Source organism: Hypanus sabinus, chromosome 16 (genome assembly GCF_030144855.1).
Source record: "Hypanus sabinus isolate sHypSab1 chromosome 16, sHypSab1.hap1, whole genome shotgun sequence".
NCBI classification, from domain to species: Eukaryota; Metazoa; Chordata; class Chondrichthyes; order Myliobatiformes; family Dasyatidae; genus Hypanus; species Hypanus sabinus.
Window position 1 is genome coordinate 64,289,743 of NC_082721.1, and position 26,941 is coordinate 64,316,683.

The 26,941-nt window shown below is 41.5% G+C and overlaps 1 protein-coding gene across 1 annotated transcript in view; it reads left to right on the forward strand.

The window, feature by feature from the left end:
* The window catches only part of LOC132406380 (uncharacterized), a 51,598-nt gene that overhangs the window by 4,319 nt on the left and 20,338 nt on the right, over nt 1–26,941 (forward strand). Inside the window, exons 3-4 of the mRNA XM_059991980.1 lie at nt 12,501–12,548; nt 17,784–17,988. Of these exons, the coding sequence (XP_059847963.1) occupies nt 12,501–12,548; nt 17,784–17,988 (253 nt within the window). The remainder of the gene's footprint in view (nt 1–12,500; nt 12,549–17,783; nt 17,989–26,941) is intronic.

A 26,941-nucleotide genomic window follows, 5' to 3' on the forward strand; every position in this document is an offset into this window, starting at 1 on the left:
CCCATGACCAAGGCTCCGTGTTCCGCGTCCCAGTCTCCCAAGACCAAGGCTCCGTGTTCCGCGTCCCAGTCTCCCAAGACCAAGGCTCCGTGTTCCGCGTCCCCGTCTCCCAAGACCAAGGCTCCGTGTTCCGCGTCCCCGTCTCCCAAGACCAAGGCTCCGTGTTCCGCGTCCCCGTCTCCCAAGACCAAGGCTCCGTGTTCCGCGTCCCCGTCTCCCAAGACCAAGGCTCCGTGTTCCGCGTCCCCGTCTCCCAAGACCAAGGCTCCGTGTTCAGCGTCCCCGTCTCCCAAGACCAAGGCTCCGTGTTCCGCGTCCCCGTCTCCCAAGACCAAGGCTCCGTGTTCCGCGTCCCCGTCTCCCAAGACCAAGGCTCCGTGTACCGCGTCCCCGTCTCCCAAGACCAAGGCTCCGTGTTCTGCGTCCCCGTCTCCCATGACCAAGGCTCCGTGTTCCAGTCTCCCAAGACCAAGGCTCCGTGTTCTGCGTCCCCGTCTCCCATGACCAAGGCTCCGTGTTCCGCGTCCCAGTCTCCCAAGACCAAGGCTCCGTGTTCCGCGTCCCAGTCTCCCAAGACCAAGGCTCCGTGTTCCGCGTCCCCGTCTCCCAAGACCAAGGCTCCGTGTTCCGCGTCCCCGTCTCCCAAGACCAAGGCTCCGTGTTCCGCGTCCCCGTCTCCCAAGACCAAGGCTCCGTGTTCCGCGTCCCCGTCTCCCAAGACCAAGGCTCCGTGTTCCGCGTCCCCGTCTCCCAAGACCAAGGCTCCGTGTTCAGCGTCCCCGTCTCCCAAGACCAAGGCTCCGTGTTCCGCGTCCCCGTCTCCCAAGACCAAGGCTCCGTGTTCCGCGTCCCCGTCTCCCAAGACCAAGGCTCCGTGTACCGCGTCCCCGTCTCCCAAGACCAAGGCTCCGTGTTCTGCGTCCCCGTCTCCCATGACCAAGGCTCCGTGTTCTGTGTCCCAGTCTCCCAAGACCAAGGCTCCGTGTTCCAGTCTCCCAAGACCAAGGCTCCATGTTCCGCATCCCCGTCTCCCAAGACCACGCTCCATGTTCCGCATCCCCGTCTCCCAAGACCAAGGCTCCGTGTTCCGCGTCCCAGTCTCCCAAGACCAAGGCTCCGTGTTCCGCGTCCCCGTCTCCCAAGACCAAGGCTCCGTGTTCCGCGTCCCCGTCTCCCAAGACCAAGGCTCCGTGTTCCGCGTCCCCGTCTCCCAAGACCAAGGCTCCGTGTTCCGCATCCCCGTCTCCCAAGACCACGGCTCCATGTTCCGCATCCCCGTCTCCCAAGACCAAGGCTCCGTGTTCCAGTCTCCCAAGACCAAGGCTCCATGTTCCGCATCCCCGTCTCCCAAGACCAAGGCTCCGTGTTCCAGTCTCCCAAGACCACGGCTCCATGTTCCGCATCCCCGTCTCCCAAGACCAAGGCTCCGTGTTCCAGTCTCCCAAGACCAAGGCTCCATGTTCCGCATCCCCGTCTCCCAAGACCACGGCTCCATGTTCCGCATCCCCGTCTCCCAAGACCAAGGCTCCGTGTTCCGCGTCCCAGTCTCCCAAGACCAAGGCTCCGTGTTCCGCGTCCCAGTCTCCCAAGACCAAGGCTCCGTGTTCCGCGTCCCCGTCTCCCAAGACCAAGGCTCCGTGTTCCGCGTCCCCGTCTCCCAAGACCAAGGCTCCGTGTTCCGCGTCCCCGTCTCCCAAGACCAAGGCTCCGTGTACCGCGTCCCCGTCTCCCAAGACCAAGGCTCCGTGTTCTGCGTCCCAGTCTCCCAAGACCAAGGCTCCGTGTTCTGCGTCCCAGTCTCCCAAGACCAAGGCTCCGTGTTCCAGTCTCCCAAGACCAAGGCTCCGTGTTCCAGTCTCCCAAGACCAAGGCTCTGTGTTCCAGTCTCCCAAGACCAAGGCTCCGTGTTCCGCGTTCCAGTCTCCCAAGATCAAGGCTCTGTGTTCCGGTCTTCCAAATCTGAGTCTGAGCTTCATGTCCTCATCCATCGCGTCCTGCCCCAACATCCAGTCCTGTTACCTTGCCACGTCTTGTCCTCGCCTAGATCCAGAGTCCAAGACGGGTCCCGGTCCAGTCTCTGGCTCAGAGTCCTTGTCCAGGTTCCAAGTTCCTAGTTCCTTGTCCTGGTCCTGCTTTCCTAGTCTAGTCCTAGCCCAGGCCCTGTATCCTAGTCTCATCCTGGGTTTGTGTCTTGTCCAGCATCATTTCTTTCCCACTTCCCTTGCTTTCTTGACACACCTGGTCCTGTCTCTAGTACTTCAGTGTCTGTGTCTTGCATTTGGATCTGCTCTCAACGCCCACCATATGACAGTATGAACGGTGTACAAGGTAAATTTTGCCACTGTACCTCGGTACGTGTGACAATAATAACCCAATTTAACAAATGAACAATTGATCCTTTCGAGTTGTGGGTTTCATTTAGTCCAGGCGTTCACAACCTGTGCTGCACAGACCTTACTATTAATGTTAGGGGACCATGGCATAAAAAGGGTTGGGAGCCCATGATTTAGACTAAGAGAGGGGAGATAGCCAGTAGAATATAAAGTACCTGGAGGGGCAGGTAGTGTTGAGGAAGCAGAAGATCAGCAGAAGGAGTTAGACAGATTGGGAGGTTGAGCAAAGAAAGACAAATGGAATATAGTGTAGGGAGGAGTGGTCATACACTTTGGTGAAAGGTATAAAGGCATAGGTTATTTTCTAAAAGGGAAGAAAATCCAGAAATCTGAGATGCAAAGGGATTTGGGAACCCAATGCTAATCCAAGGTTAACATGATCGAATGGTAAGGCAGGCAAATGCAATGTTAGCATTTGTTTTTGAGCACATTTATACGAAACACTGTTGCGGGAAAGTAGAATCCATGAACAGGGACTCCCACCACCTAGATCATGCTCTCTTCTCACTCCTGCCATCAGGAAGCAAGTTACAGGAGCCTCAAGACTTGCATCACCAGGTTCAGGAACCTCAACCATCAGACTCCTGAACCTAAGGGGATAACTTCGCTCAACTTCATTTGTCCCATCATTGAAATGTTCCCACAACCTATGGACTCACTTTCAACTACTCCATCTCATGTTCTCAATAAGTATTGCTTATTGTATTATTTCTTTTGTATTTGCAATTTGTTGTCTTTTGCACACGGGTTGAACACCCAAGCTGGTGCAGCCTTTCATTGATTCTGTTATGGTTATTATTCTGTGGATTTATTGAGCATACCCACAAGACAATGAATCTCAGGGTTGTATATGGTGACATATGTACTTTGATAATACAGTTACTTCGAATTTTTTTTTTGGAGGACTAGGTGTCACAAGGAGCAGACCCAAATGCCAGACACAGACACTAAAGTAATATGACCAGGACTATGTTTATTAAGAATACTAGGGAAGCCAAGGAGCAAGGACAAAATAACAACACAGAGGCAGACGTAGAATAACAAATCGGAAAACTTGGACTTGGGACTTGAGCATGTCAGGGAACCGGTCATGACTTGGAACTTGGGTCTTGGCAGGGACTTGGTCCCTGGGTCTTGTCTTGGCTTGACCAGGAGCTCGGACTCAAGGTCAGACTCCAACTGGACTAGACTTGGACCCTTCTTGGACACGGGGACGGGACCCTTCTTGGTATGAGTTTCTGATGCCAAGCTTCTTGATGTGGGTTACAGATGCCGAGCTTCTTGGTGTGGGTTCTGACGGGGTGGGTCTAGCAAAGGAATAGCTGGACCCCTGAACTATTTATGTTGCAAGCCCGAAATGAGGATCAGCTGCCTCAATCGAGAAGCCCAATGGAACAAGGGGAGAAAGGAATAACTGGAATACAGAATCCACAGATAGGACCGTGAATCGGACTGTGGCCTTCATGGACTGGACCATGACACTAGGATGTTATATTGAGGCTTTAGAAGGCATTGGTCAGACCACACTTGGAGTATTGTGATCAGTTTTGGGCGCTTAGCTAAAAGATGTGCTGCCATTGGAGAGAGACAAGAGGAGGTTCACAAATATGATTTCAGGAACGAAAGATTAACATATGAGGTGCATTTGATGGCTCTGGGCTTTTAGTCGCTGGAGTTTAGAAGAATGTGGGGAAGGAGATCTTAATGAAATCTATCAAATATTAAAAGGCCTAGATAGAGTAGATGTAGAAAGGATATTTTCTATAGTGGGTGAGTCTAGGACCAGAGGGCACAGCTTCAAAATACATGGACATCCATTTAGAACAGAGATGATGAGGTATTTCTTTAGCCAGCTAGGAGTGAATCTGGAATTCTTTGCCAGATCCAGGCAACAGTGGAGGTCAAGTCATTTATATTCAAAGCAGAAGTTAATAGGCTGTTGATTAGTCATGAAGAACCAGGAAAATAGGGTAGAGAAGGATAATAAATCGGCCATGATGGAATGTTGCAACAGAGTCAATGGGCTAATTTTGCACCTATCTCTTTTGGGCTTATAAAGATGGAGTAAAGGGTTAAAGCAAGAGCTGGAAATGGATCCAGGTAAGATGGCGGGGGGGAGAAATGTCAGAAGCTGAGACGTGATAAGTAGAAATGACAAAAGTCCGGTGATGTCAGCAAATTGGAGAGGAGGGTGGACCAGGGAATAGAGGGAAGGAGGTGGAGAGGGGAACTGGTAGGAAGACACGATTATGTAAGCCAGGCAGATAAGGAGGAGACAGAGAAACGTAATAGAGGGGATTCAGATTCACATGTAGATATACACTTCAGATATACACTTATCACATGTATATCGAAATGCCTTAACCACCAACACTGCCTAAGGATGTGGTGAGGGCAACCTGCGAGTGTCGCCACACGTTCCACCACCTACATAGCATGTCAACAATACTTGGCAGAACATCAGAGGCCAACTAAACGGAATTCCTCCTTCACAGTCCTCCAGCCCCAGGATAGACTCTCTGTTACTGAGCAGTTACCAAAAGCCAGATTGGAGGCAGCCCATGAGGTGCTCATCATTTATCTCTGGTCCAACTTCTCAATCATCAGGGTGTTGTCATTTTGTTGGTTGTGTGATGCTGTGTTGCCCATTTGTATTTTGCATCATTTGTGCAGACACTAACAGATTGAAAAGTTCTCATTAGAGTCCCAATCAATATAAAAGAAAACATCTTCAGTAAGTAGAGGAGCACATTTTTAAGGTGCTCTGAGGAAATTTTAGCCCAACATCACTTTCGCATGTGATATTTTTTAAGTTTTACTAGATTTATTATCACTATCACTAGATGAAATTTGATGTTTGATGGCAGCAATACAATGCAACAGTGTTAAATTACAGAATAAATAATGCGATTTAAAAAGGTATAAGGAGGTAGTGTTCATTGATTCATGGGAGGAAGAAACTGTTCCTGAAACATCGGGTACTGTATGAGTTTTCAGGTACCTCCTTCCTGGATGGTGGGTGTCCTTAATGATGGTTGCCACTTTCTTGAGTTATTGCCTTTTGAAGATTTCCTCAATGTGGGGAGGGTTATGACTATGATAGAACTAGCCGAGTCTACAACCTTCTGTAGCCTTTTGCAATCATGTGCTTTGGAACCCTTCGTACAAGGCTGGGATGCAAGAAATCTACACAATTAATCTGTAAAAATTCGTAAGTCTTTGGAGTTATACCAAATCTCCTCAAACTCCTAATGAAGTAGAACCACTGGCTTGCCTTCTTTGTGATTGCTTTAATGTTTTGGGTGCAAGACAGATCTTCAGAGATGTCAATACTCAGAAGCTTAAAGTTGCTCACTCTTTCCACCATTGACTCTTCGGTGTGGACTAGTTCATTTTTTCCTACTTGCATTCCTGAAGTCCACAATCAATTCCTTGGTCTTGCTGACACTGAATGTGAGTTTGCTGTGAAACCATTCAATCAGTTGATCTCACTCCCGTATGTCTCCTCATTGCCTTCTGAGATTTTACCAACAATAATGGTGTCATCTGTGGATTAAAAAATGGCTTTGAACTGTGCTTACCCACAGTTATGAGTGTAGAATTCTATGTTCAAAATTCATTATATGTGTATGTTGCATGACATAATTAGAATTCTGTGCAAGATCTACAACTGTTTGGCATTAACAGTGAGCTTGCATTGTAAATGCATTGTTAATATAATTGTAATTCAGAACATGTGGTAGTTGCATCAGCAGATGTTAGCATGGGGTAGTTTTAGGTGGTTGAGTGAATTTTTTGGTAAAAATGTATGACTGAAATTAACTGTAGTCTGTTTTTAAGAATCTGAGATGGCCTTAATATCAAAATAAATAAAATATTATTATGATAAAGGCTTTAAAACAAAGCAAATGTCTAGTAATTTTCAGGATATAATACTGAAATAGAAGTAGACCAATGTCTACTATCATAAGATGCTGCATCTGTACAATTTTGGTGTAATCAATTATAGATCTATTCCCTGTTTAAATTTCTTTTCAGCATATGGAGCATAACTGATATTTTACAATGAAAACTGCATTTTCATTGAGAGAACTCAGGTGATGTTGCAAAATTGAGAGAGTCAAATTTTGATTTGTAAATTCATGCCTGCAATTAGATTTTTTTAAAGATTAAAAATGCTACAGGTGCTGTAAGTCTGAAATAAATACAGAAAGCGTTGGAACTACTCAGCAGATCAAGCTTCATTTTTGTTGAGAGAGAAACAGAGTTAATACTTAAGTTACTGACCTTGCATTAGACACTACTAGTAAATATCAGAGACAGGCAATCATACCCTCGCCCCCCTCCCCAACATTACTGAAGGAGTGGGGTTGTGTCCCTGGTACGGTCCATATTGTGATTTTCTATAATGTGAAACCATCAAGAAACACAAGTTGAGAAAAAAAGTTTATTTTCTTCACATATTTTGTGAAACCACATTTTATTTAGTATTTTTTTGTGTAGTGTTTTGTGAAATTCTATAGGGGTGAATTTCGATTACTCGAACAGCTGTAACAGAGCTCACCCGTACTGCCTTACCTGCTAAGTATTTCCAGCATTTCCTGAAATTAGATTACTGTCTAAAATTAGGTTATATCTTTGGCCCTGCTTTGAAGATGTGTCTCCTAGTGGGACACCAAGTCAGAGATGAGTAAGAGATTTCATTTGAAAATAACAATCATTTTTTAAACCGGACTGGAGTTCATAGAGTTATATTTCACAATGCACAGAACGGTGTGTAATGGCAATTCTTGATAGTCAGTAATTTCATGCATATGCTGCTTCAATTGGTTTAAGTCATTATCTTTGCAGTAATTTTCAATGATCTGTAGTTACCAAAAGATAAAAACACTAAATTATTGGAACCTTGTGTGAGATCATCTGTTAAAAGTATGTACAGTACTAGCTGACCAACAGCTTTGTACTTGATATTATTAAGTGCAAACCTCTGGAAAAATAGAATGAATTGCATGATTCAACATTTTATAACGTCTGTAATATTGAATTATCCCATGGTGCTCTATGGAAGTTCGGCAGAAAAAAAGTGAGTGCTGTGCCAGAAAAGAGTGAGTTTGCTACATCAAAGGACATGTTTAAAAACTTTCTTATAATAGAAAAAGGACTTGAACTAGGAAAATCTGCAGTGTGATTCCTCAAGAAGCAACTTTGATTGCTTCTGAAATCCCTCATTCTCATCAACTTCCAATGACATGGAACATTTTATCTGGAGAAGGTCTTGGTGTAACATCGTACCTTAGCCAGGACTTCTTAAATAACAGTACTCCCTCTCAGTACTGTATTGAATATCAGGCTACATAATATGTTCATATTTAGAGTAGGACCTGACATTGGCTACTACCAATGTCAAGGCTGAATGAAATGTATAGGGGTAAATTCTTTCAGTTTCCTACAATGCCATTAGTAAATTTGTTCCATTGTGGCAACTGATATGTGCACAGATTTATTAACCACCATAAGGCACAGTAACAGCAGTAGACCATTTAAATCCTTAAGTTGGTCTGCAAATCAGTGAGATCATGGCAGATCTGATCTTGCCCTCAGCACCATACTTTTCCCATTGGTTTTAATGTTTGCCAGTGTCTCCCCTGAATATATTCAATGACTGCTTCGACCACGCTCTGTGGATTGATAATTCCAAATATTTACATAACTCACTGAGAAATGTCCTTCTTATCACCATCTGAATTGGGAAAAGCATAAGCATATGGTTGCTAATGCCAGTTGGAAGTCGGGATAGACAGATTGCTGTTTAGAGCCGGAATTGGCAACTTGGATTTTGAAACTTAAACCAGCACCTTATGTTAACCTTGCATGACTCAATGTGTTAAGCAGCAGGAAGGTCACTCCACCAGAGCCATTTAAAGGGATTATGAACTGTTTGAATGGTAGTAACTGATCTACTATCTGTTGTTATTATTTGATGTTTCTAGATCTCCTTAAGTTGTATTGAATTTTACAGTGACAGGTATACTAGGAACTGAAGGAATTTGGGTTTCTCAAACTTTTGCAATGAATAGAAAAAGATGCTTGAGTAGGTATTACCCAAAGGAAAATAAGAGTATGCAACAAATGAAGCGGATAAAAAGAGAGGAGATGGAGAGGAAGAGAAGGGCTCAGCAGAAAGATTCTCTACTATAATCGTAAGGGTGCAGTTCTCAAGTGAGCTCAACAAGAAATGATAGACTCAGCCAACTCGATCATGGACACGACCCTCCACACTATTGATGACATCTTTAAGGGGTGGTACCTTATGAAAATAGCATCCGTCACTAAGGATCCAAACCATTGGCAACATGCCCTCTTCTCTGTACTACCATCGGGGAGGAGGTACAGCCTCCTAAGCACCTGCACTCAACCTTTTAGGTATAGCTTCTTTCTCTCTAGGTCATCAGATATCTGAGCAGGCCGTGAACCCTACTTCATTGTTCCTTTATTTTATACAATTTACTTATTTTGTAATTTTATGTCTTGTACTAAACTGTTGCTGTAAAACAAAAAAAAACATGTCATGTACAGTAAGTCAATGATAATAAACTGATTCTGGATGAGGTATTAATCAGTGTTATAGTAAGGGCATTCACACTGAAATATGCCAAATATTCCAGTGACAACTCCAAACACAGCAAAACTTTGGGTACTTTCTTGATGGCTCTGAAGCTCAGATGGATATAGCTTTCGGATTGAGTATTCAGGCTGAAACTGAGGAGAACTCCAATTTAAGATTTCTGATTGCATAATGAAATACAAAACTCTATTTTAGAAGAATGTAGCTTTTCACCTTTCTTTTTCCAGGGAGAAGAGAGCACATAGATCTACAAATGTTGCAGATGTCCATGTGGTTCCTCTTGTCTTTGACTATGTCACATTATTAGACTTGGGAGATGTAACAAACTGCAAAGAGATCCTGCTTCTTTCATACATATGTGACCATAAAGAACAAATGTGATGCCCAATGTTCTGACCAGTCATTACACCTTCATTCTGTGGCAAATCACTTGTTTTGAATGACTTGGAGTCTTGATCTGGTCAATGGTGCTCTGAGATGCAAAGTAAAACAATTAGGATTTTCCTAATTGACTGGCTGTTGCAAAAGGTATGTTAACCTTTGACCACACAATTCTCAATGTGTAGGCAACACACTTAAAATGGGTGCTGTTCTGTTTAGTATCGAAATGCACTGTGATAAACAAGATACCTATACCCCAGTGAGATAGGGACATGTGAAGTCAGCTCCGGTGGACTGGGCAGATGAGATCTACAGTGAGATCTGCAGTGAGATCAAACGGTAAGGAAGGCAGTTCAATGACCTGTGGAAAGTGAAGGGTATGAAAAGGCACAGATTATGTCATAGTCATCCACTGCAACAAAGGAAGACCCCAGTTTGTACTACTGGACCTGGACTTCTGAGTTCGAGAGGGTGGTCCTGCTGCAGTGCTTTTCAACTTTAAAAGCTCCTACACATCTCCTGTCATCCGCGGAGATGACAGAAAACCACCACATTGAAATTGTGTGTAGTCTTAAGTCAGTGAGAATAACAAGTAACACTGTGTATTACAAACACGTTGGATTAAAACATGTACAAAGGCTCTGCTTTCTTCTGTAACATTGCTGAGCATTGTTAATGACACTAACATTGGCATGCAATGTTGAGCCATTATGAAGGTTGCTGTAGGAGTTTACCTTCCACACCTTCAATTCTATAACATGTACTCACAGTAAACTTATGAATACAAGTGGCTATAAGATTTCTTACTTGACTTGAGATCTATTGTTGTAAACAGTATATTTGAAAAAGCGCTCTGTTAATTATGTAGAGGATGCAAACTACAATTTAAGGAGTGTGATAAAAGTTGCAAAGGTTCATTTCATTATTAAAGTATGTATGCAGAATACAACTCAGATTTGTTTTCTCCAGATAGCCATAAAATACAGAAAGCCATAGAAGTTGCTGAGAGAAAGACATCAATCCCTTGCATGATAAGAAAACAAAACAAAAACTTGCAAATTCCAACCCTCCTTCACTCAAAAACTAACATATCACCCAAACCCCACCTTGCCAATTGGCAACAAGAAAATAGAGGGTGAAAACACAGAAGAAAGACATAGAACTGAAAGAGGCCAATATGAACTACAATCCAATCCATAAATCTCAGAATTTTGATAACATCTCTGAGAATATCAGGACCCAGTGGCCCCTCCGAGGGGAAGTGACATGACCAACTTGGACAACTCCATGAACCTCTCACTCTCTTCCACATTTGTCTCAATGTTTCAATCTTCCTCGACACTTTAATCAGCCAGAAATGTAGTAGGTCATGGTTCCTCAACTCTGAGCATCTCGTGCTCACATACCTCTTCTCGAGTTTTCTTGGGGACAGCAGAGCATGAGCTCATTTGATTAAACTACAGACAAAGCCCCAGGCTCCAACAACTTCCAGAACAATATAAAAATGAAAGGAATAAGTAGAAGACGTAGAAAAACTGAAATGATTGACAATCTGGAAGATTTCACCCAAGGAATCGTTCACTGGCACCATCTTGACCATTTTGATCAATGAAAAGTATGGCTTAGTTGCTGAAATAATTACTCTATTATTATTTGAATTTAAAAGCTCCTTTAGCACAGCTGTTTATCACTTGTTTGGTTTAAAGCTGGTGTTCATTTGTTTTATATGTCGAAGTTATACATTTGTGTACAAGACGTTTATGTGCTTTGAATTAGTGACCATATTGCTATCGAGCATGGATGTTACGCATACGGGGAAGAAAAACATTTTCTTAATTAATGTTACTATGGAATAACTATTTTAGCATTCAGGACAGTAAACTCAAAAGTTTCTGTGGAGATAAATAGATCTCTTAAGATCCTATAACTAGCTTTAAAATTCCCTAAATGCCAATGATTGTTGAATTCATTGGTTAGCAATCACTTCCCACATTGTTATTATTTTTGTAAGTGAATGTATTTGTTGAATGAAATCAAAGGTGGTGACGAATCAGCATATAGGAAGGAGATCTGAGTGGTGCCACACAACCACCTTCACCAAATGTCAGCAAGACTAAGGAACTGATTATTAACCACAGGAGGAGGAAACTGGAGATCCATGAGCTCGTACTTATTGGAGGATCAGGGTCAAGAGCATCAGAAAATTGAAATTCCTCAGTGTTATTATTTCAGAGGATCTGTCCTGGGTCCCACTTATAAATAACTGCTATTACAAAGAAGTTTGCGAAGATTTGGAATGCAATATAAAACTTTGATAAACCGATAGATATGCATTGGACAGTATATTGACAGGTTGGAGCACTGCCTAGTATGGAAATACCAATGCCCTTGAATAGAAAAGCCTACAAAAAGTAATGGATACTGCCCAATACTTCATGGGTAAAGCCCTCCCCACTATTGAGCATGTCTACTTGGAGCATTGTCACAGGAAAGCAGCATCCATCATCAGGGACCCCCAAAATCTAGGCCATGGTCACTTCTAGCTGCTGCCATCAGGAAGTAGGTACAGGAACCTCAAGACCCACACCATCAGGTTCAGGAACAATTATTCTTCTCAACCATCATGCTCTTGACCCAGATGGGATACCTTCAGTCACCTTATTGCTGAACTGTTTCCACAACCAATAGACTCTTCATCTTGTATTCTCAATATCTATTGTTTTTTTTCTTTTTTATATATAGTGTGTTGTCTTTTGCACATTGGTATTGATTTGTCTGTCTTGTTGGGTATGATCTTTCATTGATTCTATTTGTTTTATTGTATTTACTGTGAATGTCCACAAGAAAGTGGATCTCAGGGTTGTACATGGTGGCATATATGTACTTCGATAATAAATTTACTTTGAACTTTAGTAAATAGGTAATATTTATTATTGGTTCTAATCAACAATTCCAATTGGAATTATTACACTTATGCACTGTTTCAGCAGCTGGTAGCTTCATTAATGGAACTGTCTTTATTTCAGTCATCAGGTTTGTTTTTTGTTGTACACTATGCTCAGTTGTGAAATGTGTTCATTTCAACTATTGTTGATTTGCAGAATATACGTACCTGGGCATGAGTAAGCGGAAGAAGTCTGCTCCTGCAAGTAAGTATGGGCTTATCTATCATCATATCTGAATCAGAATCAGGTTCAATCGGCATGTGTGATGAAATTTTTTAACTTAGCAGCAGCAGCGGTTCCATACAATACATAATATAGAAGAAGAAAAAAAAATAATAATAAATAAGTAAATCAGTTACAGTTTACATATATTGAATAGATTTTAAATTGTGCAAAAATAGAGAAAATATATTAAAAAAGTGAGGTAGTGTTCACAGGTTCAATGTCCATTTAGGAATTGATGGCAGAGGGGAAGAAGCTGTTCCTGAATCACTGAATGTGTGCCTTCAGCCTTCTGTACCTCCTACCTGATGGTAACAGTGAGAAAAGGGCATGCCCTGGGTGCTGGAGGTCCTTAATAGTGGACGCTGCCTTTCTGAAACACCGTTCAGAGTCATTGAGGTAAAGAACACTGTTCCTTGAAGATGTCCTGGGTACTTTGTAGGCTGGTACTCAAGATGCAGCTGACTAAATTAAAAACCCCTTACAGCTTCTTTCACTCCTGTGCAGTAGCCCCTCCATACCAGGCAGTGATGCAGCCTGTCAGAATGCTCTCTACAGTACATCTATAGAAGTTTTTGAGAGCATTTGTTGACATACCAAATCTCTTCAAACTCCTGATGAAGTATAGTCACTGTCTTGCCTTCTTTATAACTGCATCAATAAGTTGGGACCAGGTTAGGTCCTCAGAGATCTTGACACCCAGGAACTTGAAGCTGCTCACTCTCCACTTCTGATCCCTCTATGAGGAATGGTATGTGTTCCTTCGTCTTGCCCTTCCTGAAGTCTACAACCAGCTCTTTAATCTTACTAACATTGAGTGCAAGGTTGTTGCTGCAACACCACTCCACTAGTTGACATATCTGGCTCCTGTATGCCCTCTCGTCCCATTTGAGATTCTACCAACAATGGTTGTATCAGCAGCAAATTTATAGATGGTATTTGAGCTATGCCCAGCCACACAGTCATGGGTATAGAGAGAGTAGAGCAGTGGGCTAAGCACACATCCCTGTGGTGCATCAGTGTTGACTGTCAGCGAGGAAGAGATGTTATAATCATTCCACATAGATTGTGGTCTTCTGGTTAGGAAGTTGAGGATCCAATTGCAGAGGGAGGTACAGAAGCCCAGGTTCTATAACTTATCAATCAGGATTATGGGAATGATAGTATTAAATGCTGACCTATAGTCGATGAACAGCATCCTGACATAGGTGTTTATGTTGTCCAGGTGGTCTCAGGCTGTGTGAAGAGTCAATGAGATTGCATCTGCCATTGACCTATTGTGGCGATAGGCATGCAATGGATCCAGTTCCTTGCTGAGGCAGGAGTTCAGTCTAGTCATGACTAACCTTTCAAAGCACTTCATCACTGTAGATGTGAGTGCTACTGGGCAATAGTCATTAAGGCAGCTCACATTATCCTTATTAGGCACTGGTATAATTGTCTTTTTGAAGCAAGTGGAAACTTTCGCCTGTAGCAATGAGAAATTTTCTATATTTTGATTATTCCTTCTGAACTAGAATGACAATTTGTGAGTCAGTATTTGGGAGTTAACAATAAATTGTTTACTGTGTTGTGGTTAGAACCTTAATGATCCTGTACCAAAGAGTGCTGGAGATGGCTATGTGTCTCTTACAATACTGATAACTTCCCCTCCTGTTTCATATTGTTAATCAAAAAATACAAAATTTAAGGCTTTAAACTTTGCGCCAAAGCCCAGAATGCCTTCATAAGAACTTTTCAAAATCAAACGCTTGTTTTGGCACATTATGAGATCTCATAGCTACCTTATGTATATCCATCATGACTTCAGTCCAGTCATTTAACACTTAATCTGGAGTTGGAGGAAAACATCTGATTTATATTAGAATTCATTATTTCATTCACTGCATTATTTATTTTATTGATGCTGTCTTCAAGCTATAACATTTTAACCCCCTCCTTAAATATAATTACTTGTCTACCTTGATGGATTTAAGATACTAAAAAAATCTTATCTAAGCCTTCATCTTTTATTTTAATGTCTCTAGATTATAATGTTACCACTTTAAAGGTACAGTTATGTGGTAAGGGTGCAGCATTGAAAATTGCAGTGAGAAAAGACAATCCCAAATCTTCCAAGGGAGGTTGCAAGAAGCATTATATTGTTTACTAGAAATCTGGGTTTTAGTATCTGACAAATGTGCGACAGGAACCAGATGGTTAAGAGTGAACTATGACAATATGGGTTGATGAGTTGTCCTTTATCACCCAATTTGATTTAAAACTGGTCTGCCATTTCACAATAATCAGAATCAGGTTTAATATCACTGGTGTATGTCATGATTTTCTTTTGTTTTGTGATAGCAGTACAGTGCCACATTCTATAAGCTGCCAATGAACAAATTAACTCATTGATATCAAATTGTCAAAAGAAGTCAAAACAGCAAGTAATGCATTAACAGCTAATCACACACCGCAAATTAAGGAATGAATTGTTAAACATTTATTGGCTGCAAATACCTATAGATAGCATTATATATGAATTACCAATAATTAATAGCAGTAAATTACTTTTTGCTAAGCTAAGTGAAGCCATGAGCCATAATTGGCTGATTAGATATTTGCATTAATGAGCAGGTGTATCTAGTAAGTGTATATAGATATTGTATGTATTGTTCTGAGCTTATAATGCTACCTTACAGTTATCCAAGTTTATGTTACATTGAGATCCACTTCTCTAACTGAACTGCAAATGACTATACATGAGTAAACTGGCTTAAATCTGTTCAATCTTATTTTATACAGTTAATCAAGCTCTTAATTCTGACCTTATTGACTTGTACAGCTGTTTAATCTGATTTTGTTTTTGACCTCATTCTCTTTCCCTGTAAAAGCTGCTCTTCTACATTTGCTATAGAAATAATAGTAAAAATAGATGCTAAAGAATGTTCTAACCATCAGAAAGGAGTCTGCTGTGTGTGTGCCACCCACTGTCATATTACAGTAAATTCAAGGAGAACCTTTTTGATGTACTTGAATAATCTGACAGATTTTGTGATTGAAGGAATGCTTATATTTTGTAACTGTAACATATTCTGAGAAATACAGAAGTTAATGAAGCATGAGTATATATAGATATTAAGTGTTGCACAGGGCAAACAAAGGATAGCATTTTTATATTGCATTAATCATGAGTTCTGGAATAATGTTTAAGTTTGCAATGTTTTATTCTAATAAATGCTTCACTTTTGTTTTTACTTCAACATTCTTTTCTAGTTTTATTTTGTGACTACATTTAATTCCTCATTTTGAGAGCACCTTTCAGAGAACTGAGAGTTTCTTCATATTCTATCATAAGGAATGGTGAACACTTAAGAGTGCCTTTTTCTTTATGGTAGTATATGGCAATGATACTTTACTTCACAATAAGCTCAAAACTTTGAAAGGGAAAATACAACTGCACCATTGAGAATCCCCACAGTATTTCATGACTCTGTGACTTGTGTCTTGGAGGCCAATGTCAGAACCCTTACAAGGCACCAGACCTTGATTGTGTACCTGGCAGGACACTGAAAACCTGTGCCAACCAACTGGATTATTCAAGACATTTTCAACATCTCACTGCTGCAGGTGGAGATTACCACCTGCCCTAGAAGAGCAGAGTATGCTGCTTCAGTAATTATTGCCCAGTAGCACTCACATCCACTAGGATGTAGTACTTTATTTGGTTGGTTATGACTATAATTAACTCCTGCCTGAGCAAGGGCCTAGACCCACTGTAATTTGCTTAACGCCACAACAGGTTTACATTGATGCTATCTCACAGGTTTTCTTTTGGGCTCTGAACAACAGCAATACCTATGTAGGCTGCTGTTTATTGATCACAGCTCAGCATTCAACATCATTATCCCCTCAGTACTGATCAACAACCTTTAAAGCCTGAGCCTCTGTAGCTCCCTCTGCAACTAGATTTTTGATTTTCTCATCAGGATACTACAGTCAGTACGGATGTGGCTGAGTATTGAAGACCTGTGCTGACCAACTGGCTGGTGTATTCATGGATGTCTTCAACCTCTTGCTCTGGCAGTGTGTGGTACCCACCAGCTTCAAGTAGGGTTCAATCATACTGGTGCCCAAGAAGTGGGTGGTAACCTGTCTAAGTGTCTGTCACCCAGTGACACTTACATCCACAGTGATGAAGTGTTTTGAGAGGTTGGTGTCTACAGCAGATGCTACCTCATTGGCTTCTAACACAACTCTGGAACATCTGGACAGCAAAGCTGCATACGTCAGAATGTTCTTTATCGATTACAGCTTAGCATTTAACACCATCATCCCCTCAAAACTAATCAGTAAGTAACTAATCCAAGACCTGGGCCCCAATACCCCTTTGTGCAATTGGATCCTGGATTTTCTTACTTGTAGAATCCAGTCAATTCGGATTGGCAAAAACATCTCCACAATCTCTATCAGCAGAGCACCTCAGGGATGTCTATGTAACGCCCTGCTCTACTCAGTTTACACCTATAACTGTGTAGCTAATTACAGTTCCAACACCATATACAAGTTTTCTGATGACACTTTTGTTATGGGCTGTATCAAAGGTGGTGATGAATCAACGGGGAGATTGAAAATTTAGCTCACTCAATGTCAGTAAGACCAAGGAATTGATTATAGACTTCAGGAAAGGGAAACCAGAAGTCCAGGAGCCAGTAATCATTGGCGGATCAGAGGTGGAGAGGGTTAATAAGTTTCTTGAGTGTCACTATCTCAGAGGACCTCTCCTGAACTAATGATATAAATATACTTGTGCGTGAAGAAAGCACAACAGTGCCTCTACTTCCTCAGGAGTCCTGGAAAACTTCTATAGATGTTTTCCCAAATTGTCTGCTCCTATCCCTCACCAGCAATATGGTGAAGGAGATAGAGTTGTGGTCATTACCTCCAAAATGCTCTCCCACCAAGTGATCTGACACCTGACCAGGTTCATTTCCTAATACCAGATCAAGTCCTCGAGTTGGCTTATGTACATATTGTGTCAGGAAACCTTCCTGAACACACATAACAAACTCCACCACATATAAACCCTTTGTGCTAAGGAGATGCCAGTCAGTATTAGGGAAGTTAAAATCTCCTATCACAACTACCTTGTACAGCTGCTTCAAAACAATAAATTTTACAACTTAGGTCAGTGACAGAAAATGTATTTCTGATTCTTTTATTCCCTGCTGGTTAAAGGAAAGGAAGATGGAACGTCATTGCACATTGCAAGAACACTGAGAAAAAAACATTTCCAATCTGACAAGGATCAGAATACAGACACTACAGGCGAAGAATGCAAAATTACAACTGAACAGCATGATACAGAGGATGTTGCCTTGAAACCTAGAGAGGATAAAGAGCCAATAACCATAAGTCACAATCTGGAATGTAAAAAGCAAAGGTAGAGTATAGTTTTTATTTTACTAAATAAATGAACATAATATGGAAAAATAATATAAATTTTAAAATTAGATGGGGATGGTTATTCCCTGAGACTTTAGGTATTATTCTAGATAAATAGTCACATATATCTGATCCACATTTTCTGTACAAGATCCTTGAACATGTTACTTCTTAAATCCATGCCCATCTTTTCTTTGATCAGTTTGCACGTGTTAAAATAAAACACACATACATATAATTTACACATCTCATATGAAGTTTAGGACCTGTTCCATCAAGAACAATTCCACAGTTATAGACCTGATAATCACTGTTATTATAACCCTCTAACATTAATTTCACCACAGTGAATGTAACAGTGGAACAGATGATGCACAACTGAAAGAACGACAGTGGGTACATCACCTGAAGGGTTAACTCAGAAATAGGATGTGGTCTTTATGGAATTGGTTCTGTTTATTCAGGGATGAGTTAATCGGCAGTGCTTTCACTCCTTCCAGAGAATAAGTTAATATTTCATGACCTGCACTGTAAATGGCAAAAGCGTGCATCATGTCCCGTCTCCTTATCAAGAACACTTGTTAGCCACCTTAGATCTCACAGAGCTTAAATGTGAGCCATTCTTGAACACAAATAACTGAGTAAGAAAAGCTACTTCTTGTTCCACCTCAATGGCAAAGTAATAAATAGTAAATTCACAATTTATTTTGGTTTTGTAATTGGTTAATTTTTCCTCCTAATTCTTAACCTATTTATAGCCTCAACATACTGCTGCATCCCCTTCTAACCCCTTTGTCCCCATTTAGCAGATAGCTGGGTTGCTCTTACTTGCTTTTATTACTACTCAACAAGAACTACCTGCAATGATTTCTCATCCCAATTCTAGATTATTACCTCTGGCATTTCCCTTCGTGATACCGAGGCTTGGGCCAACTCTGGGGTTCGGATCTAAGGACTCATTTTGGTTCAGAATGTTGATGCTCGCTTCTATTGTTTGCATGATTTGTGTTTTTTTTCCCCTTTCTCTGCTCATTGCGTGTTGGCCTTTATTTTATTTTAATTGGGTTCTGCTGGGTCTCTTGCTTTGTGCCTGCCTGAAAGCCAACAAATCTCAAGGTTACATAACTTATACATTCTTTGATAATAAATGTACAAACCCCAATTCCGGAAAAGTTGGGGTATTTTCCAAAATGCAATAAAAACAAAAATCTGTGATATGTTAATTCGCGTGAACCCTTATTTAACTGACAAAAGTACAAAGAAAAGATTTTCAATAGTTTTACTGACCAACTTAATTGTATTTTGTAAATACACACAAATTTAGAATTAAATGGCTGCAACACACTCAACAAAAGTTGGGACAGAGTTAAAATAAGATTGAAAAGTGCACAGAATATTCAAGTAACCCCGGTTTGGAAGACTCCACATTAAGCAGGCTAATTGGTAGCAGGTGAGGTATCATGACTGGGTATAAAAGTAGCGTCCATCAAAAGCTCAGTGTTTGCAAGCAAGGATGGGTCGTGGCTCACCCCTTTGTGCCAAAATTCGTGAGAAAATTGTTAGTCAGTTCAAAAGGAACATTTCCCAACACAAGATTGCAGAGAATTTAGGTCTTTCAGCATCTATGGTACATAATATTGTGAAAAGATTCGGAGAATTCAGAGACATCTCAGTGTGTAAAGGGCAAGGTCGGAAACCACTGTTGAATGCGCGAGATTTTCGAGCCCTCAGGTGGCACTGCCTAAGAAACTGTCATGCTACTGTGACAATTATAGCCACTTGGGCTTGGGAGTACTTTGGAAAACCATTGTCACTTAACACAGTCTGTCGCTGAATCCAGAAATGCAACTTGAAACTGTATTACGCAAGGAGGAAGCCATACATCAACTCTATGCAGAAACGCCGGTCAGTTCTCTGGGCCCGAGCTCATCTCAGATGGACCGAAAGACTGTGGAACTGTGTGCTGTGGTCAGATGAGTCCATATTTCAGCTAGTTTTTGGAAAAAACGGGCGTCGAGTTCTCCGTGCCAAAGATGAAAATGACCATCCTGATTGTTATCAGCGAAAGGTGCAAAAGCCAGCATCTGTGATGGTATGGGGGTGCATCAGTACCCACGTCATGGGTGAGTTGCATGTATGTGAAGGTACCATTGACTCTGAGGCGTATATTAGGATCTTAGAGAAATATATGTTGCCATCAAGGCGACGTCCCTTCCCGGGATGTCCATGCTTATTTCAGCAGGACAATGCCAGACCACATTCTGCACGGGCTACAACAGCATGGCTTTGTAGACACAGAGTGTGTGTGCTTGACTGGCCTGCTGCCAGTCCAGATCTATCTCCTATTGAAAATGTATGGCGCATCATGAAGAGGAGAATCAGACAATGGAGACCACGGACTGTTGAGCAGCTTAAGTCTTATATCAAGCAAGAACGGACAAAATTTCCAATTGCAAATCTACTACAATTAGTATCCTCAGTTCCAAAACAATTAAAAAGTGTTATTAAAAGGAAAGGTGATGTAACACAATGGTAAATATGCCTCTGTCCCAACTTTTGTTGAGTGTGTTGCAGCCATCAGATTCTAAATTTGTGTATATTTACAAAATACAACTAAGTTGGTCAGTAAAACTATTGAAAATCTTTTCTTTGTACTTTTGTCAGTTAAATAAAGGTTCACGTGAATTAACATATCACAGATTTTTGTTTTTATTGCATTTTGGAAAATATCCCAACTTTTCTGGAAATGGGGTTTGTACTTTGAATCTTTGAAAAACATGAATTTCTACGTTTGTACGGGTGACATGTATCTCTTAAGTGCCATACTGGCCCCTCCACTTCTTGAATGAGCAGACATATCCTAAAATTCATTATGGAGAAGATTTAAGTGTCTTTGGCCATGGATTTAGCTTTTTGACCCAGAAAATTATCCAAAGCTGAGCTAGCCCTGATAAAAAGGTCTCAGCCTGAAACTTCAACTGTTCACTTCCCTCCAGGAATGCTGCTTGATCTGTTGAATTGTTCCAGCATTTTATGTCTTTAGCTCCAGGTTCTAAAATCTGTAGTCTCTCTTGTGTTTGCGGTCTGTTCCATGTATTTTGACACAGCCGAGATGTATCTACTCCATTGTTAAAACTGCTGAATTCCAACTTAATGGCCTCAACCTCAGCTCAGCTTATCTGCTTTTGAAGCCTTCCTCCATTCCTTTGTTATCTCCAGACATTCCATTGCTCTCTTGGCTCCCCTCCTATTTCATGCTTTTATAGCTGTGCAACTTGGCACTTAGCTCTTGCTCACTACTATGTTTGACTGATGACCCACATTGGCTTGTGTTCTGATTTTATATCATCATTTGTATTCTGAATGCCTAATAATATCTACACCCACCCCATCAATGCCTGCAGTCTTTTTCAACCTCAAGCTTTGTAGAGATTTCTGTACACCTCAGTTTTTAATCTCTTGTGCATTGAATTTAATTCACCTGCTTTGTCCCTAAACTCCATAATTCTCTTCTTGAACCTACCCACCTTTTTTAAAGACACTCACTACAACTATCTGATGATGCCTTTGAGCATCTGTCCTGATGACTTTTTCTGTTTCTTGTCTAATTTTGTCATTTGTTAATCAAAATGAAGTTTTCATAATAAAATTATTTACAAGAATACATTTTCAAAATTTTCCTTTTCATTTTCAAATTTTTAATGAAGTTAATATTTATTCATAATAAAAAATTACAAGAATAAGTCAGTCAATACCTCTTCATTCTGTACATTCATAGTCAATACTTTCCATTGTTACGACCCCTGTAACTGGGTTACTTACCAGCAAAGATAGAGGCGTCCGTTGGAGTCTGGTGATACTATTTTTGACAGTATTATTAGCAAAAATACACAAAAATAATATCAATGCAAATGTACAGATAATATACATCGTCAATACTAAACCTAAAAGTGCGGGTATAATAGTAATCAATAAGAAATAAGCTCTATCGTTGTCTAGGGGATAATGAATTGTCCGATGGAAATCTAAAGTTCATTTCAGTTCATACAGGCTGCAGCCGTTTGTTTGTCGCTGTGTTGCAATTGTTGGAGAGCGAGAGAAATAGAAGAATGGGAACAGTTACCGCTAAGTGTTTGCCAACCTTCCTTTATGATTTCGATCTGTCAGTGTCTCGTTGTTGTGGCCGTTCAAGTGTGACCTCTCCTTTAGCTAAACCGTTCTTCCGTGATGAGCCCACCACCCAGGCGAGGGAGGACACACACGAGCTCTCACCGGTTTCGCTATAAAACACTGTCACTGGATTTCTAGCGTTTCTCCTGGTGTGTCTAAGGGGTGTTCCCCAGACCCGTCTTTTATCCTCACTCACGGGGTCTCAGATGTCATTCAGGTTGGGATGATGCAATCCCTCAACCAGACCACTCTGGTTGTCCCCTGAGGGGTTTCAATGAATAGTACAGTACTCAATACACAATTCCTTCTCCAAGAGAAAATAGCAGTAATCAGTGGTTCCGTTCCGCGTTTGTTAGGAATATTTCAAACCTTGTGTATTCTGCAGTGTCTATAACAACTGCCTTTGCTGTTCCTGTCTCTCTCTCATTACTGACATGCTGTGTATCTTTCTCATTTCCTGGGTCTCAGACCTGAAATAATAGCGATCTTGCGATTCTCAAAAAGGAGGGGGTGACTTTGCACCCTCAGAGTTGCTGCACATTTGTAACACCATACTGCTCCATTGCATCATAAACGACAATAGCACTGCTGCCACTCGTGCACTCTGAGGTGGTCTATTACTACAATAATAATTGAGGGGCTTCCTCCCCCAACCTGCCCCTTCCTCTCCAATAGGAGAATAACCCTACACTAAACTGTGTGGTCCTTCCTCACTGATTCCTTGTGCTGGCTGTACCAAGCCTCAGTGCATCCCTCAACACATACTCCTGCAGCCTGGAATATGCCAGTCAGCAGCATTCTTCCATGGACATATCAATGTGCTGGCAGAACAAGTTTTGGGCTGACCAAAGAGTGTCTTTCGTAGTATTGATGATCTATCAGCAGCACTTGATGTTTGTCAAAGTGTATATCTCTGGGAGTAGCTTGTAGATCAGAGAGCCCTCTATCAAGCAGCTGTTCAGGATGAATTGCAACACAAGCCCTTTGCAAAACTACAGTCTTACTGCAGGCAGTGCGCTGTGTGAACGATGTCCTGACCATGAATGAAGGAATCTGACTGGGAGGGACACCTCTCACTGCCAGCCAGGCAAGGTCTTGGTGCCTCTTAGTGAGGCCTGGCGATGAGATGTTCTGCCATATGGTCTGGACAGTCACCTCACTGTGCCCTCTCCTGCAGTTTCTGCAGAACATTCTGTTCTGACCACAGTCTGATGGATATGGTCAAAGGTGTTTGTCAAGAAGAACCATTCCACAAAAGACAGGTAGTGCAGCAATGTCCAGTTGACTGGAACATTGCTTGGTAATGGGGCCAGAACCATCCTTCATAACTCTGGGGACAGTTAGAACCTCGGCACATGGTGGTACTTGGTGCCTGCATATTTAGGTTCCACGCACAGCATGATGCAAGCACACATGAAGGTGGTCATCAAGGTGAGAATAATATTAGGTATGTTGTCCAGGGACTTGTACTTTGTGACCTGTCTGACCTGCTCCATCTTGGATTTAAAAAAAAAACAGCTCAGGTTATTCCCAAGTTGAAGTGAGGGATAGACCACGGCTGCACCAAGTACCTCACACCTGATGACCAGGTTCTTCCCTATTATTGATAGGGAGCACCTTCGCCATATTGCCAATTTCTGTTTTACTTTTCCAGTCAGCTCCAGTTAATTTGTGTTCCACATCTCAGCCTCTCCAAACCAGATCCCCAGCACCTTCAGGTAATCAGACTTGATGGTGAAGGGGACTTTGGATCAGTCAGGCCAATTGCCAAAGAGCATGGCCTCGCTTTTTGTGCTTTTAGCTCTGGCTCCTGATGCCAACTCATACTGGATGCAGATGCTGATCACTCTGTGAACTGGTCTCAGATCCAAGCATTAGACGGTGATGTCATCCATGGACAGGGAGGTTTTCAGTTGGGTCCCTTCACTGCCTGGCAGCGTCACCTCTCTTATGCTGTCATCCTTCCTCATGGTTTAGACATAGGGTTCTATACAGCACACAAACAAGACAGAAGAGTGGGCAACCCTGCCTGACTCTAGACTTGATGGGGAAGCTATGTTTCACACCCATTGGTTTGGACTGCAGAACAGGTGTCTGAGTAAAGCAGTTGGATTCAATTTCTGATTCCCTCCCCAAAACCCATTTTAGAGAGTATGTCCATTGTGTTGGTGTGTGATACCCTGTCAAAGGGTTTCTGGTCATTCTCACATTCATAGACAGTGCATTAATCAGTGTTTTGTTTACTATAGGGGGTTAGAGTTCATTTTGATGTTGCTGATAATATCATTGGTTTCTGTCAGTTTACAAAAAGGATTAAGAAGCAGCTGCCAGATAGTAGATTGTTTGCTTTTACAAGCTCTCCCAACTAGTCTGCCACCTTAACTAACAGCTGCCACTTTCATTTATGCCTGTTGCTTCAGTCTCTGAATTGCTTCACTTTGCAGTGCTAAATATAGTATTTGTGATGCAACTTCTAAAAGTACAAATTATCCTGGGAGAAATAAGTACTTCTGGGGAAACAATAAAACTTTTTTCAGGTGGTTGCAAGATTTCCAAGACGTACTGCTATATATCTTGATAGGCATTGGGTAGTTAGGATATAAGAAAAACATTAAATTCATTTCCAGTGTAGTCTGCTTAGTTCTAGAGTGCTGACACTATATTCTGTTATATACACTATGTGACCAGAAATCATAGGAACAGAAGTAGGCCATTCAGCCCATTGATTCTTCTCTTCCATTCCATCATGGCTGATTTATTCTCTCAACCTTCTTCCAATTCTCTGGCCTTCTTCCCATAGCCTTTGATGCTCGGACTAATCAAGAACCTGTCAACCGCCACTTTAAATTTATCCAATGACTTGGCCTCCAGAACTATCTGTGGCAATGAATTCCACAGATGCCACAATCCTCTGGATAAAAGAATTATTTCTCATTTCTGTTCTAAATGGACATCCTTCTATTCTGAGGCTGTGTGCTTTGGTCCTAGACTATAGGAAACATCTTCTCCATGTCCACGCTCTCTAGGCCTTTCAATGTTCAATGCATTTCAATAAGATCTCCCCCCCACCCACCCCCATCCTTCTAAACTCTAGTGATTGCAGGCCCAAAGCCACAAAATGTTCTTCATATGTTAACCTTTTCATTCCTGGAATCATTCTTGTGAACTTCTTCTGGACCCTCTCCAATGCCAGCATATCTTTTCCTAGATGATGGGGCCAAAACTGCTCACAATAATCCGAGTGTGGTTTGACCAATGCTTTATAAAGCCTCAGTTTTATATCATTGCTTTTATATTTGCCATGATTGTGTTGCAGTTAGTAAAACATTATTACTTAAGGCATCAGAGTCAAGAATTCCACTGTAAGGAGTTTGTACGTCTTCCCTGTGTAATGTGTGAGTTTCCTCTGGGTACTCCAGTTTCCTCCCAAAGGCTGAAGACATACTGATTAATAGGTTAATTGGTCAATGTAAATTATCCTGTGATTAGGCTGGGGTTAAATCGAGAGTTCCTGGTGGTGCGTGTTCCGTGTTGTATCACTAAAGAAAATAAATAAAGTATTCTAGCCCTCTCAAAATGAATGCTAACATTGCACTTGCTTTCATTACTACCGACTCAACCTGCAAGTTAATTTTCAGAGAATCCTGCACGAATGCACTCAAGTCCCTTTGCACCTCTGACTTTTGAATTCTTTTATCCTTCTACCAAAGTACATGACCATACACTTCCCTACACTAATCTGTCCAAATCCTTCTGCAGACTTTCTGCTTCCTAAATACTACCTATCTTTAGCTATCTTTGTATCATCCGCAAACCTGAACATAAAGCCCTCAATTCTGTCATCCAAATCACTGATATATAGTATTGAGCAAAAGTCTTAGGTACCTGTAAAAAAATTCTGTAAAGCAAAGGTGCTTTCAAAAATAATGAAATCAAAAAGATTAGTATAAAAAGCACTAAACAGTACAAAACTTAATCATATCAATATTTGATGTGACCACCCTTTGCCTTTAAAACTGCATTAATTATCTTAGGTACAGTGTATTACAGTTTAATAAGAAAATTGGTTGGTATGTTGTTCCAAGCATCTTGCAGAACTTGCCAAAGTTCTTCTGCAGATTTTGGCTGTCTCACTTGCTCCTGTCTCTCTCAGCCTTGATGATGATGAGACCAGGGCTTTGTGGAGACCAACGATCTGAAAACATATTTAAAAACCTAGGTTGCCTAAGACTTTTGCACAGTACTGTATAACATGAAAAGAGGCTGTCCCAATACCAACCCCTGCAAAACACCACTAGTCACTGGCAGCCTACTTTATTCTGACTCTTACTGCTGGTCAGCCAATCTTCTATCGATGCTAGTATCCTTCTTGTAATACCATAGGGTCATATCTTGTGAAGCAGCCTCATGTGTGGCACTCTATCAAAGCCTTCTGAAAATCCAAGTAAACAACATCCACTGACTCTCCTTTGTCTATTCTGCCTGTATTTCCTCAAAGAATTCAAACTCAAACTCAAAGAACAGATTTGTCAGGCAAGTTTTCCCTTTAAGGAAACCAAGCTGACGATAGAGAAAGATTGCAGACTGTAATGAATATTACAACATGTATATTACTGTCCTCAAAATTGCTCTTCATGTGTAAACTTAATTAGATCCCGTTGTCAGAAACACACTGAGTCTCAGCAATTTGCAGAACGGTAAACTTTATTTTTCGAGTCTGCAGAGTCGGACCCAACCAGCTCCTGCTAGATTGAGTGCCGAATTACACTTTGCACAGTTTT